Source organism: Neophocaena asiaeorientalis, unplaced genomic scaffold (genome assembly GCF_003031525.2).
Source record: "Neophocaena asiaeorientalis asiaeorientalis breed wild unplaced genomic scaffold, Neophocaena_asiaeorientalis_V1.1 scaffold46, whole genome shotgun sequence".
Lineage (NCBI taxonomy): Eukaryota > Metazoa > Chordata > Mammalia > Artiodactyla > Phocoenidae > Neophocaena > Neophocaena asiaeorientalis.
The window spans coordinates 16,398,626-16,418,407 of NW_020175393.1; the positions used below are offsets into that span (position 1 = coordinate 16,398,626).

Genomic DNA, 19,782 nt, shown 5'->3' on the forward strand with positions numbered 1-19,782 from the left:
GTATGATTTCAGTCTTCTTAAATTGCTGAGACTTATTTTGTGGCCTATCATATGATCTATACTGGAGAATGTTTTGCACATGCTTGAGAATAAAGAGTGCTGCTGTTGAATGGATTGTTCTGTATGTGTGTGTTAGGTCTCTTTGATCTAAAGTATGGTTCAAGTGCAGTGTTTTCCTTGTTGATTTTTTTCCTCTGGCTGATCTGTCCATTGTTGAGAGTGGGGTACTGAAGTCCCTTGCTATAATTGTTTTGTTGTCTATTTTGCCCTTCAGATCAACCGTATTTGTTCACATAAAAATCTACCCTTTTACTCCCCGCCCCTTATTTTTTTGATGTCACCATTTACATCTTTTTGTATAGTGTATCCATTAACAAATTGTTGAAGCTAGGGTTAAGTAGTCTTTATAGTAAAGTAGATAACACATCACCATGTTACAGTATTAGGGTGTCTCCATTTACCTTTACCAGTGTGTTGTATAGTTTCATGTTACTAATAAACACCTTTTTGTTTCAGCTCAAAGAACTCTTTTCAGCATTTCATGTAAGGCAAACTCAGTGGTGACAAAGTCCTTTAGCTTATACTTATTAGGAAAAGTCTTTATCTTGCCTTCCTTTCTGAAGGACAACTTTTCTGGGTAAAGTACTCTTGGTTGGCAGTTTTTTTCTTCATCGCTTTCTAGAGGCCTAAGCTGGCTGCCTGTGTGGTTCCTGGGCTCTGCTGGGGACAGGGGAGAGGAGGGAGCCAGGAGGGACTCAGGTGGTGGCCTGGGCAACCCTGAATGCCTGTGGGACAAAAGCTGGTGAAGTCTGCAGGGGATACATGGCAGCTGCAGCTATGCTGGCTGTTGGCTGTGGGTCAAAATCTGCTGTTTGTCTGCCAAGCAGGTCTCTGTGAACCACAGTGGCTCCCACTGAATGGGTGCTGCCAGTAGCCCCTACTTTTTTCTTCCGTGTTCCTAACTGGCTCTGTACACTTCTACTTCACTAGTCTGTGGGGTGAAACTGAGGTGGGACCTTCGTGCAGTGTCTCCAAACGACTGGAGAGCTGACTGCCCACCCTGCTTTTCCTTTCCTGGTTGAGGGGAAGTTGCATCCTGGGGCTGAACAGTGCTGGCTTGGGGGATGGGATGATGCAGAGAAGATGGGTTGTCTTCCTTCTCTTCCTGTGTGAATATCCTCAGTTTTTTGTTTTACTGTGTTGCTGAAACCTCCTAAATGGACTCTGGACCTCTTCCAGAGGTGTTCATGGACAGCTGTCCAACCATTGATCTTTGTGGAGGGATGGGGAGGCTGGGTATCCTACGCCACTGTTTTGGTCTCCTCTGCCTTCAAAAATATTTCCTTTCCACTTTTTTTCTGTAATCTTTTGTTTTTTCCATTTACCAATAAAAATGTGTTGATTGTAAAAAAAAAAAACCATAATCAGAAATGTATAGTACAGACAGAGAACATTCTCCAAGTCTAGCCTTTTTTGTGCACGTGTTTGCATGCTTATAATTAATATGCATATAATTTTGTAAGCTGCTTTTTTGGACTTATTAAATCATAAATATTTTTCCCAGATTACCACATGGTCTTTAATGGCTGCATAATAGCCCATTAGGTGAGCTTTCCGTCAGTTACTCATGCTTGTCTTTTAGATTGTTTCCCATGGCATGTTTTACTATTGTAATTATAACTATTATAATCTACTATTATAATTATAACTATTGAACATTATAATGGTTAGCCTTAGGCATATTGTTCTTTCCTGTAATTTTGGGTTATATCCTTAAAGGATTGGGGGTGGAATTATTGAGTTCAAGTCTGTTCAATTTAAGTCTGTAATATCCATTTGCTTTCCAAAAAGTTATATGAATATATTAGCATCACTGTAGCAAGAGGGCCTTTGTTTCATTTCAGGTAAAAATTCATTTCACAGAACTAGATCTTCTCAGTTCCATGGTTTATGACCACCAGATAAAATGAAAAACATGGGAAGACTAGTACAAAATTAGGAGTATACATGTGATAATATTTTAGCCTTTTGTGGAAAGTGAGTTGGTAATTAAATTGGACTTTCAGCAGCAGGGCTTTAAGTTTTATTTTAAGATCAGGCTGCTGCATCCCTCCTTTCTGACCGAGTGTTTTAGCTTAAAATACAAGAACCTTCTAAAGTAGGTAAACTTTTTGATGTAAGGTTTGTGGATGTTTATAAACAAAGGTTGAAGTTATATTTTTGAAAGTTAGCTTTTTTACCTAACAAATATTTATAATATAAAGACACACTTCGTTTTTTTCTTCAGAAAACAGCATTTCATAGAAGCCAGACGCTTGGCTATAGGAATGGCTATGCAGTTGTTCGACATCCAACAGTTGGGATCGGCGGGGACCGGCTCCAGGTCAGCCAGCTGTCTCAGGCTGAGATGGACAAGCTGGCCAGCAAGGCACCAGTCCTCACGTACGGCCAGCCCAAGCAGGCCCCGCGCGCAGAATTCATTCCTGCCTATGTGGCTTTCGACAAAAAGGTATCATCTGGGATGGAAGGGTACCCCTTGAATTCAAATCTCTGAGAGCCAACTGTTTGCAGAAAAGTCAGCAGTAAACCACATCCTCTCCAGACACTCTGAGGAGAAAATTGTTCAAATGCCCCAACCCTTAGTCATAGACAGCTGAACTCAGGATTGAAAGACCCTTTCTTTACTCAGGAAGCCGATTACAGAAAATAATTCCCTGTAGACGTCACTGAAATATTTTCTAAATACAGTTTAAAAAAGTTGGATGAGTTCTGAATTCTTGAGTTCATATTGCTATGTTTACCTGTTCTGTGTTTTCTACTTTTTAAAAATCCTGTATTCTGTAGTAATGACAAATCCTTAATCTCTGTGTAGTGCAGAGTGTCATCGTGACGATGACTTCATCTGTTGTCGGTTTTCTCCAGGCTGTCTCCATAAGTTTTGTTTTTCAGGGAACATTTCAGATTTGGCATAATATAACCAAAGGGTAGTATAACATTTTTGTTTGTGTCTTATTTACCCTTATGCTTTTGTAATGTGAGTTACTTTATTTCCGTCTGTTAACATTTCCACATCATCCTTGATTTTCCTTGTCACTGAGCTTCCTCTTTTCACTAAGGTGAGCTTGTCCTAACCCTAGCCATGCAGCAGAATTACTGGTGGGACTTTTAAGAAACTTGGATGTTGCCCCAGCCCTCACTGATTCTAATTTCTAGATGATTTTTATGTATAACTGGCTGTGAGAACTACTGACTAGTTTTTATAAGTTAGCTTTCTTCATTTACTCCTAACCTATCTTATTTCTCTCTTTTTTTGGTCTTACGTTTCATTTTATTATTTTTGTTAAATGTCTATACCATTTTCATCCAGCTGGCCAATCTTTATTAATAAATAAAAATTTATTAATAAAGATATTTTGTACCTTCCAGCCTCTGTTGAAGCTAGAGGCTGGAAGGTACAAAATAATCTAGTGGTGAAAATATGCCATTTACATTAATAATCACTTAATTAAAATTTTTTTTAATGTATCAGACGTAATCTATATCATCTCCCCTTCCCCATCTCAACTAACTCATTTGATACAAACACGTTGACATGTCCACTTATAGGCTGAACCTAAACATCCATATCAATGATATGATTGGGTATTTCTTTACCTTTTTCTTGTTTCTCTTGTTTATTTACAGCTGTGACAGGCACTGCAAAACCAGCAGAAAAGGGAAACGGGTGAAAATACAAGAGAGGAGTGGGATAGGCATTTAACAGTTTATCAAGATACAAATGGTTAGGTTCAATTTTTACTGAAAACAATCGCAAATAACTATCGTAAACTAGAACGTGATAAAGTATTAATGAGGGACTTCCCTGATGGTCCAGTGGTTAAGACTTTGCCTTCCAATGCAGGGGGTGCAGGTTCGACCCCTGGTCGGGGAGCTAAGATCCCACATGCCTCGCGACCAAAAAACCAAAACATAAAGCAGAAGCAATATTGTAACAAATTCAGTAAAGACTTAAGAAAAAAAGTATTAACGAAATTCAAAGAGGGAGAATTGTGCCAGAATAGGAAGTAAGCTTCTTAGTTTTTGTTTTTCTATGTAATTTTATGCTAATTGTCATTACTTAATTTATACTTTTAAAATATTATTTGTAATTAATTTCTTTAAAGATAGTGCTCATGAAAAGAATATTTACATTTTTGTTTTCCTATTCGTTTTACTTGGATCATCACCATTTTCTATAAATGATTCTTACCATAGATAATGAGGTAGAGTAGTTAAATGCATGGTTTTGAAACTAGGATTTTTTTGTGTGATAAGAAAACTATGGGTTTTCTGAATTAGATCAGAGTTTAAATTTTTTGGTAATACCCAGAAGTCCACTTAATAGCCAACATATTTGTCCATGTTTTGGACATTCTTTGTACTGTTCCTCATCCTTAGAATGTAAGTATTTCTTATGCAGATTATAAAGATCAGGATATCTCCAAGGAGTGCCTGCATCTTTCTCTTTGCTCCCGTACGGTTCTCGTCATCATCACCCACTGTATCCATTTCCCAGGCTAACTTCCCACTCTGTGTTCCTCTTTCATCCTCTTCATCTTTAACTTCCATCCTGCTGCCATTTCAAACACTCAGGTGAGTATTTCTCTACCTAGGGTCATACCATCTTGTCTTAAGAAACCTTCTTTCTACTTGTAACCCTTTAAGCAACTTTTTTCCTCCCTTGATTGTCACTTCACTTAGAAGCTGACTTCTTCACCCTCGAGCCCCAAACTACTTTTTCTTAGTAGCCAGTGTTGTTTTACTTGTCAGATCTGGAGAGGTTTTCTTTACCAGCATTCTCTTTTACCTGTTTACAACATCTGCCATGGCTGACCCCCTTTACTCTTTGAAACTCTGCTTTTCTTTTGCTACCAGGACTCTTCACTCTCCTGGTTTTCTTCTCTCTATCTCTCTCAATGCTCCTGCTCTGGCCTTCCTTCCTCCTCTCATTTATTAACGGTAAGTGTTTTCAAGGTTCTGTTCTCATTCCTTATTCTATATTGTTGAGAGATTTCACCCACTTTTGTGTTTTCAGCTGTCATCTCAAGGTAGACAACTGTCAATGTTTATTTCCAATTCTGACCTTATTGAAACTCCAGACCTGCCGCGGGATCTCTTCACCTGATGAGCTGTTGGCACCTCTGTAGCTCAGCTCATCACCTTTTCCCGCAGATGTGCTCTTTCTGTGTTCCCCTCGGTAATCCAAGCTTGAAGAGCTTGAAACCTGAGCCACGTTTGGCTCTTTCTTGCTTCACTCCCCACATTCAGTGATTTGCCGAGTCGAGTATCTCTCACTTCCCTTTCCTCTCCCGCTATCTTAGTTCAGACAAGCAGCGTGTTAACAGCTAACATGTCGTTAACTGTTGTATTAGTCTCATGTTTTTTATGCTCATAACAGGTCTACTGCTTGGTTTATTCCCCAAAGCACAGCTCTGATGATATCACTTCTCAGGGGGAACATTACCACTACCCAGCTGCTCTAGCCCCCAGTTGAAAGTCATCCTTTTTAAAAAATTTTTTTAATTTTATTTTTTTAATTGAAGTATAGTTGATTTACAATGTGTGTTTCAGGTGTACAGCAAAGTGGTTCAGTTATACATTTATATATATCTATTTCAGATTCTTTTCCCTTATTATTATAAGGTTATTATACAAAATATTGAGTATAGTTCCCTGAGTTATACAGTGGGTCCTTGTTGGTTATTTATTTCACATATAGCAGTATGTATCTGTTAATCCCAAACTCCTAATTTATCCCCCCCCTTCCTGAAAGTCATCCTTGACTCTTCTTTTCCCTCAAAACCCACATCCAATCTTATCATCAAGCTCTGTCATTTCTGTCTCTAAAATATATAACTAATCCATTTACATATTTCCAACTCCACTATTAACATTAATTCATTTCCCACAGAACAGCCAGGCCTGTCTTTTAAAAATAAATTTCAGAACATGTCACGTACTGACCAAAATACTTCTCCATGGCTTTCTCATCATATATACGACTGTACAGGTTTCCTGCAGTCACCACGAGACCTGGCCCTAACTGCTGTTTCTGCAGCTTTTTCCTGGGCCTCTCTTTTCCTCACCCACTGTGTTTCAGTCACACTAGATTTATTTTCCTTATTTTCTTGAGATTGTAATACACCACCCCAGGACCTTTGCATGTGCTGTTCCCCCTACCTGGAATAGCTTTCCCTCTGCTCTTAAGCAGCTGACTCCATCTCATCCTTCAGTGTGACTTACTATGAAGCTTTTTCTGGCCACTATGCTAAGGTGGTCCCTCTGTATTTTTCTCTATCATTTTTTTGTTTCCTTCACAGTAGTGTGTTACAGTTTGTATTGCTGATTTGTTTAGTATTTATCTGTCCTACTTGAGTGTATACTTCATTAGCGCAAGGACTCATCTGGTCTATTCTGTGATTGGTACTCAATAAATATTAGTTGAAAAAAATGAGATGAATCATTATTTAAGAAATAAAATTAACATATTAGTGTCACTGCTGAAAATTGGCAAGCTGAGCATGCAATGCACAGATATAATAAACTAAAAATAATTAAAAAAGTGTACCTAGGCTTTTTATAATTGTATGTGATATGAAAATATTCAGCATCTTCCCCATCAATTTGACATCATTGCGAATAGTTCCAAGTTTCTTGGGGCATTCTGAGCACTTCCTGGGAGTTAGGAGACGTGGATTCTAATTCTGGGTGTTGTGTTGGCACCTTGAGGACTCTCAGTATTTAGTGTCCTCATCTATATAATTAGTTAGAATACATGTAGGAATCTACCCAGCTGTAAAATTCCATGAAAAATAAATTTTTAAACACAGTATCTGAATATTACTTTTTCCTTCCTTTTTACATAATATATTTCCTTCTTATTCTACCTGGGAAAGCTAATGTTATCTTAACTACTTGCTAAACAGTTTTCCTAGATTAACTCTTTTCTAGTCATTTCTTTCTGGGTGGAGCACAGAACTCTTAATTCTGTTCTTAATAAGTAGCTAAGTTCCTTTTTGATTAACAGTCAAATAAATAAGTACATTCAGGGTTAGAGTATTTTTTCCTGAGTCTTCACATGTTGGTCTGGCTCTCTGTAATATGACTTACATGGTGAAAACATGTAGTTTTAGCCATATGTATAGATCATATGCCAGAGGAAACCCAAGTACTTTATTGCACAAACTGATTCATATTAAAAAATCAGAGATAAATGTACAGATAGAAAAAAACTTCTAGGGTTTTTTTTTTAATGGGTAAAATTTTTTACCACTTACAGTTTATGTCAGACAACAAACTCCCAAATAACCGAGAACATAAGAATTTAGTGCCCTAGTTAACTGAATAGTCAGTTTCTTCAATAAATACCAAATATACCATATATACATAATCAGTTACTTCTTTTCCCTGCACAATCTGAATGTACTAGAATGAATATAAAGTGAACACTTTTACCGTGCATTATTTAATTTTTCTTTGCTTCAAAAGGAATGTTTTGGATTTTACAAAGTGATCATGTGGTCACAATTCACTACTGTAAATGTACAAAGATAGGAGATTAGGATTCACTTGTACTGATCACATGGCATAAGTCTGTAAGGTTTGTTTTTAAATAACTCATTATCATTAACATTTTAAAATACAGGATGCAAAAAATTCTGATTATTTGAGCCTTTAAAATGTGTGTGTATCTTTTCCCAGCCTCCCATTCTGAGGCCAGGTTCCTGTTGCCAAAGGTATTTTCATCCCTTTCATCTTAGAAAACAGATGGCATAGGAAACTGGGGGTGCCCCAGGCTTCAATCTTTCGTTTTCTTCTTTGTCTATGCTCACTACTTTGGTCCAGACTCATGCCTTGAAATGTCCTTTACGCAAGCAGTCCCCAACCTTTTTGGCACCTCAGACCGGTTTCGTGGAAGACGGTTTTTCCACGGACCCCGGGGAGAGGGGCGGGTAAAGGTTTCGGGATGGTTCAAGTGCATTACACCTACTGCGCACTTTATTTCTATTATTATTACATTGTAATATATAGTGAAATAATTCTGCTGACAGGAGGCGGAGCTCAGGTGGTAACGCAATCGATGGGGAGCAGCTGTAAATACGGATGAAGTTTCACTTGCCCGCCAGCCACCCATGTCCTGCTGTGCGGCCCGGGGGTTGGGGACCCCTGCTTTACACAGTGAATTGTGTCCTGAATTCTACATGTAACTGCCTATCTGACATCTCCTCTTGAATGTTCAGTGGATTTCTGAAACTAAACGTGTTCAAAACCAAACCCCTAATTTTGTTTCCCACCCCCCCAAACCTGCTCCACTGCATTCTGCTCTGTATCAGATTGACAGCAGTTCCATTTTCTCGGTTGCTCAGGTCAGAATGTTGAGTCATCCTGATTCTCCTCTAATACTGGCTTCTTTCCCAAAACCCAGCCCTGCGTCTCAGGTTGCCTCCTGCCACAGTAACCGTGCATGCTGAATTCAGGAAGTCTAAAATCCAGCTCACCGTCTGCTCTACAGAGTTATCTTCTCAGGTAAATCTGTGTAAGCCTGTGGCTCAGGTACAGACCATTTCGTACGTGAATTACTGATCATGTCCTCTTTCAATTCTTTGCAACTGTTGTAAAATGTTACTTTAAAAGGATCTTTGTCTTTTGCTTTTACCATATGATTTTTCTCCTTTAAACATTCCATTACATTCATCCATCTCATCTTTTTATTATGAGTTTTAAGGTCTTGACTCCATTATATTCATATTTCTCCTATGCAGCTGCCCGTTCTCTTTTGCTTTTTATCTTGTTCTTCCGCAGCAGACATTATACATTATCTCATCTTCCCATCCATTGAGCCATAATTGTCTTCACTAAAGAGTCTCCTTGGTTTGTTCCTCTTACTCTAGTAGAGGTTTGGGTTAACACTCTTGCCTCCCTGAAGCATCATTCTAATACGTTCTTGCCCTGAAAAGTATTAAAAATAGAATTATAGACATTTAAAAATCCCAACGCATGTCAACATGAGCTTTTTTTTTTTTTGGCCACGCCGCGCCGCTTGTAGGATCTTAGTGCACAGACCAGGGCTCGAACCGGCGTCCTTGTCAGTGAAAGCGCAGAGTCCTAACCACTGGACCACCAGGGAATTCCCAACATAAGCTTTTTATATTGTTTTTAAGTGTTTTTTCAAATGTACAGTAGATGTGTCATTTTGACTTTACACTGATGCTGATGCTTCCAGAGGACACGCCACCCAAGAGTCTATGGTGGATTGTTGATTTGAGAGTCATTCATATAGAGTCTCTAAGAATGAATATGTCATTAATGTGCATCTACAAGGGACTGCACTCCTAAAGAAATGGACTGGAGACTTCATTTTCATTTTGAAACCAAAAGTCATAGCCTCTTATTCTTTCTGGAAATTCTAAGAGGGATTTTTGACATTGAAGTAAAGCTAGTAGAGTTAAGATCTTTAAGCCATCTTGTCAAGGAACGTGTTAATAAACAGTCTAACACGTAGTTTGAATATTTAGAGCAGAGGCCAGCAGGCTTTTTCTGTGAAGAGCCAAATAATAAATATTTTGGGCGTTGCAGCTGTCTTTGTCTGTTCGAGCTGCCATAATAAAATACAGACAGACAGGTGACTTAAACAATAGAAATTAATTTTCTCACAGTTCTGGAGGCTTCAAGTCCAAGATCAGGACTCCTGCTAATTTGGTTTCTGGTGAAGTCTCTCTTCCTGGCTTCCAGAGAGATGCCTTCTTGCTGTGTCCTCACGTGGCCGTTCCTCAGTGCCTGTGGGCTAAGAGAGGGGGGAGCTCTCTTCCTCTTCTTACAAAGCCACCGGTTCTGTTGGATTAGGGCCCCACCCTTAGGGCTCATTTAATCCGAATTACCTCCTAAAGACCCTATTTCCAAATACAGTCACGTTGGGGGTTAGGGTTCCAACATATGAGTATTGTGGGGGTGGCAGACAGTTCAGTCCATAGCAGCAGCCCAGCTACTCAGCTCTGCCCTCGTAATGGGAAAGCAACCATTAGCAATTACGTGTTAATTATTTCGTATAATTTCCATGTGTTTTGAATTTTTATTCTTCTTTTGATTTTTCAACAATTTAAATATGAAAACATTCTTAGCTTGCAGGTTATACAGAAACAGGTGGCAGGGGTAGGTTTGTCCCGTGATCGTAGTTTGGCAGCCCTTGACTTAGAAGATGGGAGTGATGAGTATTCGAATCTCCCTGAGTGGTTCTCTGCACAGGAAGGTACTTGGTATTTTTGGATGAGACACTAATACACCATTTTTCCCTCCTTTTTTTATTACAGGTGCTGAAATTTGATGCCTATTTCCAAGAAGATGTTCCTCTGTCAACTGAAGAACATTACAGGATCCGCCAAGTGAACATTTACTACTATCTGGAAGATGACAGCATGTCTGTCATAGAGCCTGTTGTGGAAAACTCCGGGATCCCTCAAGGCAAGTTAATCAAACGGCAGCGCCTAGCCAAGAATGACCGGGGAGACCATTACCATTGGAAAGACCTAAACCGAGGAATAAACATCACAATTTATGGCAGAACTTTTCGTGTTGTTGACTGTGACAAGTTCACACAGGTATAGTATATATTTTTGGAAGCTGTGGTGCTTAGGCATTATTCTAATCTACGGAAGGATACATGTCACTTGTTAGGGTAAGAGGAGGGCACTGATCATCTGTCCTGAGTGGATTATTGTGTAGGTTAATTTGGCATTTGTCTGTGTCCTACATGCCATCACTATGTAGTGACATCATTTTTTTCAAAATGATATTGCTACATATCCATTCAAATAAAGTTAAATTCCCTTCACAGCTGAATCATTTGATAAGAAATCAGTTCACATGCCAGTTCAGACAGAGAATAGGGGAGCTAGTTCCCTTGATGGGGTAGAAATATGGAAGAGGCACTGGGCAATTTAGCTGAAGTTTGGGTTTACAAAAATAACACTACCACTATTAGCAGATATGAGCCTAAAATTTTTTGTACAATTCGTATTTTTTCCGTAACTCATACTTGCTTTGTTCTAGGGAAACTTGATATCTAAAGAATTCCTGGAATAAAAGCATTTTTAAAGGAAAACACTTTTTTATAGTGAGAAAAATCCTCCATTTCTCTATTTCGTAAATATGGATTTTTTGATAACTTATACTTAATTATAGAGAGAGAGAGAGGAAGAAGCGAGTGAGAGAGAGCACTTTCTTTAGCACAAAGTGTAGGTATTAGGAAATAAATTCCAAATATGTTTCACTTAAAAAAAATTTTAGTAGCAAAATTACAGTTCCTGAATTTTTTATGCCTTTAATCCCATGTGACCTAATGCCACATGTGATTAATTTTTACCATGCACTGAGCTCCTGTGAGTTCACTCATTTATTTTTTTCATTTAGTAATTTATTTAGCAAATGGTTACTGAGTGCCTGCTGTGTGCCAGGCACTGTTCTAGGTGCCAGGTATAAGTATTTGCCCTTGTGGAGGTTATTACATTCTGGTTGGAGGAGACAAATAATAAGCAAACAAATGTATAATATGTCAGATGCTGCTAAGAGCTATGGAAGGAACTAAAGAGAGTAAAGGAGATGGGAGTTGGAGGGGGCACGATATGTAAAGGCTGGGCAGGGAAGGCCTCACTGATGAGATGATGCAGGGACAGGACCTCAGGGCAGTGAGGAAAGGAGCCATGGCATCCTTGGCTTGTCTCCCCAGAGCTGCCGAGAAAACCGTGTAGAAGGTGGAGGTGCCAGACCATCTCTGAGATACTGTCCCCTTCAAATGTGTTCTGATCTCTCAGTTTTTAGGTTTTGAAGTTCTTTTTATCTTAGACAGTTCCAGAATTGTGCTGACAGTGAAAAATTATGAAATGTATAAATTTAAGGTATTACAATTGTTTTTACAATTGTGTCTTTACAGACAGTTTGAACATTTGCAAGTTGATCACTGAGCCATTGATCTAAGCCAGTTACAGTCAGTTCTCATTATTAGTGGTAGTTACATTCATTGCAGTCGCCACAAACACTGAGTTAGCAAATACTGAACCATTGCTCCTAAGAGAAATACAGAGTTAGGTTTCTACAAGCTTCTGGTCAAAATGTTACCTTGTTCTGTGTGTTCTTTCTGTTTACAGACGCCATATTTAAAATATATTGTTGATTCATTAACATTGAGGTCATGGCCAAAGCACTGTAAGTCATGCCTGAATGAAGCTTAGCTGACACTTGTATTTTTTCCTTAAGATACATCACAGCTGCCTTCTTTTCTGTGGTAAAATATACATAACCTGAAATTTAGCACTTTAACCATTTTTAGATGTACAGTTCAGTGGCACTGAGTACATATCACAGTCTTCTTGTACTGAGAGCAGAAAACAGCACTGCTCTTTGGGGGCTACTTCAGACAGCAAAATCACCAACAGAAAGCACTTAAGTGAGAAAAAGTGGCTCCAAATAGACCATGAAAAGGACACGTTTTCACCAGGAAAACTGAAAACAAGAGGGCAGAACTTCACGTTGTTCAGCCTCAGCTGGCAACTCAGAATTTTCACTGCTCTGTGCACAGCTGCAAAGGACCACAAAAGCGCCACAAGGGTTGATTACAAATAAGTTTTAGCAAGAGGACAAATTTGTAAATACAGAAATTTGTGAATAATGGGGATCAGCTGTATTTTAATTACTAATGATAGACAAGAGCTGAGTATTTCAGGCACTGATGATTAGATTGAATTATGTTTTCAATAATTGATGTTAGGTTACAAGTTGGCTTCTATAACAGTTTGAGATTTGTTCACATCTTATCTAATTTGATGGTTTTCACTACAGCTGGACCTATGAGTGGATAAGGAGGAGACTGGCTTTATAGTGTGATTTGGACAAGGAACCACCTCCATTCACACATATCATCATCACCATCCCTTCTCACCCACTCCTCATGGCTCCACATAAATGGTCCTATAGACAGAATGAACTGAACATGTTAAAAAATAGAGCTCCAGAACTCAGCTAGAATTTATTATTTTCACTAAAGTATTACTGCTGGTGTCGCAGATGTGAATCCTACTCCACAGATACAGGTGCACAAGAAATGTTAGTTTGTTTTTTAAAAGTAACTTAAGACCTAATTGAGCCCCAGTCAAACTGGCCTGGTGTTTCTGTTCGCCCTCAGCTTTGCCAAAGATTCTAAGCCCTAAGGATAGCAAGTAAGCAGCAGCACTTGCAGACCCAAAGGGGTTATCTACGCAGGGTCCCTAGGTTGTCCAGTGACCAAGGGCACCTCCCTGAAGCTTGGTGCTGAGTAAGAGACTGGACTCTGAGCATCTGTGCTGACTGGCTGCACCTGTTCTCCAAGCGTCCCTGCAGAGACCTGGGGAGTCTTGCTCTTCTAAGGCCTACCGACCTGTGTCTGTTTTCCAGTCTGGGGAAATCTCCCCCTTTCTGTCTTCTTGCCCTCAAAGACATTCCCTTCTCTCCCCTCCCCCTGGGACACCTTAGAATAATCACTTCAAGGAGTTTAGGCTTTTTCTAAGAGACAGGAAGAACAGTCAACTTCAGGAAGCTTCTACATTCCTCCCGAAATCCCTAAAGTAAGGTTAATAAAGGGCCTGGTTATCAGTTGTAAGCAACAAAAAGGAGTAAAACACCCATTAAATTTCTCAGTCAATAATCCTGCTATACTAGTAGACCATCTCAAGGGAGGGGAGAATTTTATTGTCATCTGCAATTCAGTACTTTTAGTAGATGTTGAGATCATAATATTTTAATATTGAAAGGATATTGGGGGGACTTCCCTGGTGTCACAGTGGTTAGGAATCTGCCTGCCAACGCAGGGGACACAGGTTCGAGCCCTGGTCCGGGAAGGTCCCACATGCTACGGAGCATCTAAGCCTGTGTGCCCCAGCTACTGAGCCTGTGCTCTAGAGCCCGTGAGCCACAACTACTGAGCCCGCCTGCCCCTGCCGCAACTACTGAAGCCCGCGCACCACAATGAAGAGTAACCCCTGCTCGTCACAACTAGAGAAAGCCCATATGCAGCAATGAAGACCCAACACAGCCAAAAACTAATAATAATAAATAATTTTTTTTAAATAAGAAAGATATTGGAGACTGCCTAATAAAACTTTAAATACTAAGATTATAAGCTAGTTAGCAGAGCTGATACTAGAACCCATGTATTTTGGCCCTGAGTTCTGTATATTTTCTATTGAATTGTCCAAAAGCAAACCACACAATTCCCAAAAGAAACCCAGATTTCAGATTAATTTCCAGTTCCACAATGTAAACAGATCCCAGGAAATTGTTCTTTTCTGGTCAACAAAAAAGATAGTTTATTGTGCTTTTAAGAAGAATTGTCAAGTTGTATTAAAATATATAGTGACTTAAAATATTTTATTTACTCATAATTAGCAAAATAAAATTCAGTGATCACATCAAGTTCAGATGCTTTCTTTAACTTTTTTAGTGAGATTTGAGCACTTGATTCATCTTTCCTATTTGGCTGAAATATTTTTTGGTCTAAAATAATTAGTGGGTATGCTTTCTTTTCTTTTTTTGAGTGAAGTACTTAATCATATTTTTGTTTTAAATGAGATGGAAAGCTGGGGATTTGATTTCAGCTTAACTTTGCCATTGTGTAGCTTGCCCCCAAACCTGATGAATTACGTATTGTTCAAACTGTGATGTACGTATGTAAGCAATCCTAGTACTCCCTCTGTTCCTGGGCACCTACTTAAATCTAATTGATCTGAATTCATATTTGAAGCCAGTTACCTTACCATCATGTCTTCCATTTATACTTAAGGTAATTATCAGTTATTATCTGCATTATAGAACTGGGTCAATCAAAGGCTTAGTACTGCTAAGACATGTTCAAGCTGCAAACTAATGGTTAAGGTGGGCAGTAGCTTAGAAATTCTTATTATACTTATTTTTACAGCATCACTTAATATTTACTTTGAGAAGCTTCAAGAAAGATAATCATTATTAATTTTGAATTATGTAGGTATTTTTGGAAAGTCAAGGAATTGAACTAAATCCACCAGAGAAGATGGCTCTTGATCCTTACACTGAACTCCGGAAACAGCCTCTTCGTAAGTATGTGACCCCAACAGACTTCGATCAACTCAAGCAGTTTCTCACCTTTGACAAACAAGTAAGTGACCCGGTAGGTTTACTTGTTTCCAAATGCAGCACTGCTTATTAGCAAGTTATTTTGGTAGATGTGTATTTTGAAACATTACATCTGTAATTTAACTGGTCAGATACAGTGCTATCTTTCTGGGGTTAGAGGTACAGGAATGCCTAAATTTCATATCAGAGGTTCAAAGATGATTGTGGAGTTAAGTCTTGTGAGCTCCACCAAACTTTTAAATCTTAAAGCAATTGCTGAGCAATGTCTGCTCCCTGCTTTTTACTTCTAACCACCTACTTCTTTTCTCAAATATGAATTAATGTCAAAGAATCCTTTGGGAAACCTTAAATGAATTATTGGGATATTTCAAAGCTATTGCATATATGTAGGTTTCTAGTGTTAAACTAGTAATTTCACAGCATTCCCATTGCAGATGCTTCCTTGTTCAATTTTATATTGATGTGTGAGTACAGAATGTTCTGGGTATTTTCCAGCTCTGTTCCAACCTTCCTATCTTCCCCTTGTGGACTGGTGTTATTTGAGTCTTCTCCTTTACTGTATTAAAGGGAAAGAGAAAACAGATCACCCTCAGTGTTTCTTTGCTGCTTTTTTCTCTCAGACATCTAATTCCTTTTAGTTCAGAAAATTTTACCTAACACTAGCAAGGTCTTTTAAGAACATTCTTTATATCAGTCATATGTCTGTCATTATTTTGTATTTAAAGATTGTATTGTTGATACTGTTACTAGAAAGAACAGTTGAAAGAGCTAAAAAAAGACTCATTAATAAATGAAAATTCTTTCCATACTAATTATATACAAACCATTTACATGTACCTTTATTAATATGCATAAAGCACTGAACAAAGGGCCCACTGCTGTTTTAATTCAGCTTCTCTTTCACTGACTAATATTTTGGATCAAAATGAATCATTCTTTCTCAGCACAAGCTTATAAGACTATTATTTAATACTTTCCAGCTGTTGACATCTGGCATGATTTCAGATGTTTTTGTATCTTTGGTGAATACTTTGTTTTTAACCATCTGAGATTATGTCATAGTCTTTCTGGTTAATCTTTTCATCATTGTCTGATACAGAAATGCCAAAATAGCTAAGTTAAACTCTCCACCTGTAGAATTTTTACTTAAGTCACTGCTTTGGGTTCCTCAAAGGTTCTTCGATTCTATGCGATCTGGGATGATACAGACAGCATGTTTGGTGAATGTCGGACCTACATTATTCATTACTATCTTATGGATGATACAGTGGAAATTCGAGAGGTCCACGAACGGAATGATGGACGAGATCCCTTCCCACTCCTCATGAGCCGCCAGCGCATGCCCAAGGTTTTGGTGGAGAATGCAAGTATGTGTGATTCAGTTTATCCTCTGTTAATTGGGACCTTTCCTGGATCTCAAAGGAGTTAATCAGTGTTGTCATTCACTTGGGAGGTGCTTGCTGTGTTCTTTAGGTACTCAAAAAGTGGCTTTCCCATAACTTCCCTCCTTTACTGGCCCCTCGATCCAAGCTTGTATCTGAAATGGTCTGGCAGAGATGACTGATACCAAGATCAAGGGAACAAAACCAAAACAGCAGTGGAAGATTTATTTAAAGTGTGGAAGAGCAAGGCTTCTGAGCTGAAGCAATTTCATGTCAGATTTTTAGTGCATTTCTAAAACAAGCTTGTTTTCATTCAGAGATACAGCTTACCATTTCCTTATGTGCTTTTCAGACTTTGCTTCTCACCTCAACCACTTCCTAATCAGGAAGTTTCTATGTGGGATAACTTCAGATGGGAAAAGGCATGTCTGTGGTTCATAATGGTGGATCCCCATTGTATCAACCCTTGGTCTTTCTTTGCTGATATAAAATAACCTTATCAATGGGAGTGTGAGAATGCAAACAAAATGCAGCTGAGACAGGCTGTCTGTCACTAGTTCTCTGGAATAAGTAGACTTGCTTTAGTTATTGACTTAATAGTTTAAGAATTTTCTCTTACAAAAGTGTCATCTTGGTCACATGTAATGACCAATGTTTGGATGGCTGACAGAACTCTGTAATAAATACTTTGGGGTTTTTTTTGTTTTGTTTTTTAACTCTATTTTTTGGAACTAAGAGATAAGAAATTCCAGGTATTGAGCAAGAGATTTGTCTTAGAGGTTATAAACAAATTGGCTGTCTGAAAGCTAAATCCAGCCTACTCACGTGTATTGCTTGGTCTGCACAGTGTTTTTTAAAAATGCAGTTATTTGGGGGCAAGGAGGTGGAGATTTCCATTACCGGGAGAGTGGATAATCAGAATGTGGTGAAGGTATATCCTGATAAATATGTAATAGAAGCAAAATGTACAAGAAAGCAAATGGATGCATCTTAAATGCATAGTGCTGTGTAGAAAAAAAGTTAAAAGGAGATGTATAACGCAATACCATTTACATGAAGTAAAATGCACACAAAACTGTAAATATTCAGATAATCAGAAAGCTGCTCATTAGCATGGTTGCATGTGAGGCAGAGGAGAATGAGATTGGGGAAAAGGATAAAAGGGAGTAAAAATTGTCATTTTTAAATTAAGAGACTTAACATTAAGCACCTCTTTTTTTGAGAAATGAGAATAATTGCTAACACAGTTTACATTCTCAAATAGCGATAACTAGATCCATGCCCTAGTTCAACTTAGTCCGGCTGCTGCCTGCTGTGTTTCTTCTACTTAGCTCCCATAGAACCCTCTTAGAATTCTGTGACACTGGGACTAATATACTAATTTTGGCCTTCCAGAATGCTTAAATGAGCCTGCAGTGCCTGCCATCTGGAGCTAACAAACGTCAGAGTTATGATTAAGAAGAATGGGGATGTATTCAGGGTGGCATGAAAAAAGTGTCAGTAAATCTCTTGAACTCTCAGGTTCCATGTTTGTTTTCTGCCTTATCAATGTGCCTTATCATTGTGGCCTATGTTTAGACTTTTCAATATGTAATCATCCTCATCTATAACTTCCCAAATGTTAACAATTTTCAGCAGGGGTAGATGGAAAGGCAGCCTGGTGACCTATGCAGGGTCATTTGAAAAGGTAGGACACATATCTTTTTGTGAAAGTTATTGTTAGTCTTGCAGACAGAAAAGGCTAAGGTTCCATCAGCTACATAATTCCTTTAACTGGAACCATGGTGTTAAAGTGTCTGACTGACTCCCAGAGGCATTAATCCAATGGATAATTTTTATTGAATTCAGTTAAACAAGGGTTAAATATCTGCTATGGGAACTATGTCATGTGCTAAGTGCTGTGCTATGGAGGATAAGATGAAAATGTAACTCCTAGACCTAGAATCCCTGTCCTTCAGTCACTTCTAGCGGCTGGGGAGACAAGTAATATAAATACTCAAAGCTCTTAAACAGTAACACAAGTGCTCCAGATTATCTGATTGCTAACTAGTTATGTCATGTAGACAAAGCTCAGAAGAAGAGGTGTGAGCTAGAAAGACTAAAGGCTTTGCGGGAGAGCTGGGTGTGGACCTAAACAATGGACCCTTACTAGGAAAAATCTAATGTATAGAAAGGAAATGATTCCAGAAGTAAGATCTGAGATATAAGAAGTGATAAAGAAAATGGTAAAATGTAGGTAAATCTAAATAAACATTGACTATACAAACTAAAGGAACAATGTTAAATTTGAGGGGCTTAAAACATATCAAAGTAAAATTAGAGTATATTACAGTAATGATATTGGAGCAGTGATAGGATTAAAAAGCAACAAATTTTGAAAAATGTTTGGGTATTTTTATGGATTATTTATTTTTATTGAAATAAAATTAACTTACAATACTATATTAGTTTCAGGTGTACAACACAGTGATCTGATACTTTTATACATTACAAAATGATCACCAGGATAATTTAGTTATCATCTGTCACCACACAAAGTTTTTACAGTATCATTATTGTTATTTTCAGTGTTCCCCTGACAACTCTAATGCGTAGCCAGGCTTTTTTTTTTTTTTAATATTTATTTATTTATTTGGTTGCGGCCGGGTCTTAGTTGTGGCACGTGTGCTCCTTAGTGGTGGCTGGCGGGCTTCTTATTTGTGGATCGCAGACTCCTTAGTTGCCGCTCACTGGCTGCTTAGTTGTGGCATGTGGGCTCTTTAGTTGCGGCTTGCCGGCTCCTTGGTTGTGGCGCGCATGTGGGATCTAGTTCCCTGACCAGAGATCAAACCCGGGCCCCCTGCATTTGGAGCATGGCATCTTAACCACTGCGCCACCAGGGAAGTCCCTACAGTATCATTGACTATATTCCCTATGCTGTACATTACACCCCCATGACTTATTTATTTTACAACTAAAGCTTGTACCTCTTAGTTTCCCTCATCAATTACACTCATCATCTTACCCCACTCCCCTCTGAGAACCACCAGTTAGTTCTCTGTATCTATGAGTCTGTTTCTGTTTTGTTATGTTTATTCTTTTGTTTTACTTTTTTAGATTCCACATACAAGTGAAATGCAGTATTTGTCTTTCTCTGTCTGACTTATTTCACTTAGCATAATACCCTTTAGGTCCATGTTGTCAAAAATAGCAAGATTTCATTCTTTTTTATCGTTGAGTAATATTG

At 38.5% G+C, this 19,782-nt stretch overlaps 1 protein-coding gene across 2 annotated transcripts in view; it reads left to right on the forward strand.

Moving 5' to 3' along the window:
- EFHC1 (EF-hand domain containing 1) overlaps window positions 1-19,782 on the forward strand; it is a 60,458-nt gene that overhangs the window by 5,916 nt on the left and 34,760 nt on the right. For both annotated transcript variants that reach the window (XM_024766369.1, XM_024766368.1), the window contains exons 2-5: window positions 2,288-2,509; window positions 10,347-10,634; window positions 15,047-15,196; window positions 16,349-16,541. In XM_024766369.1, coding sequence (XP_024622137.1) covers window positions 2,288-2,509; window positions 10,347-10,634; window positions 15,047-15,196; window positions 16,349-16,541 — 853 coding nt within the window. The remainder of the gene's footprint in view (window positions 1-2,287; window positions 2,510-10,346; window positions 10,635-15,046; window positions 15,197-16,348; window positions 16,542-19,782) is intronic.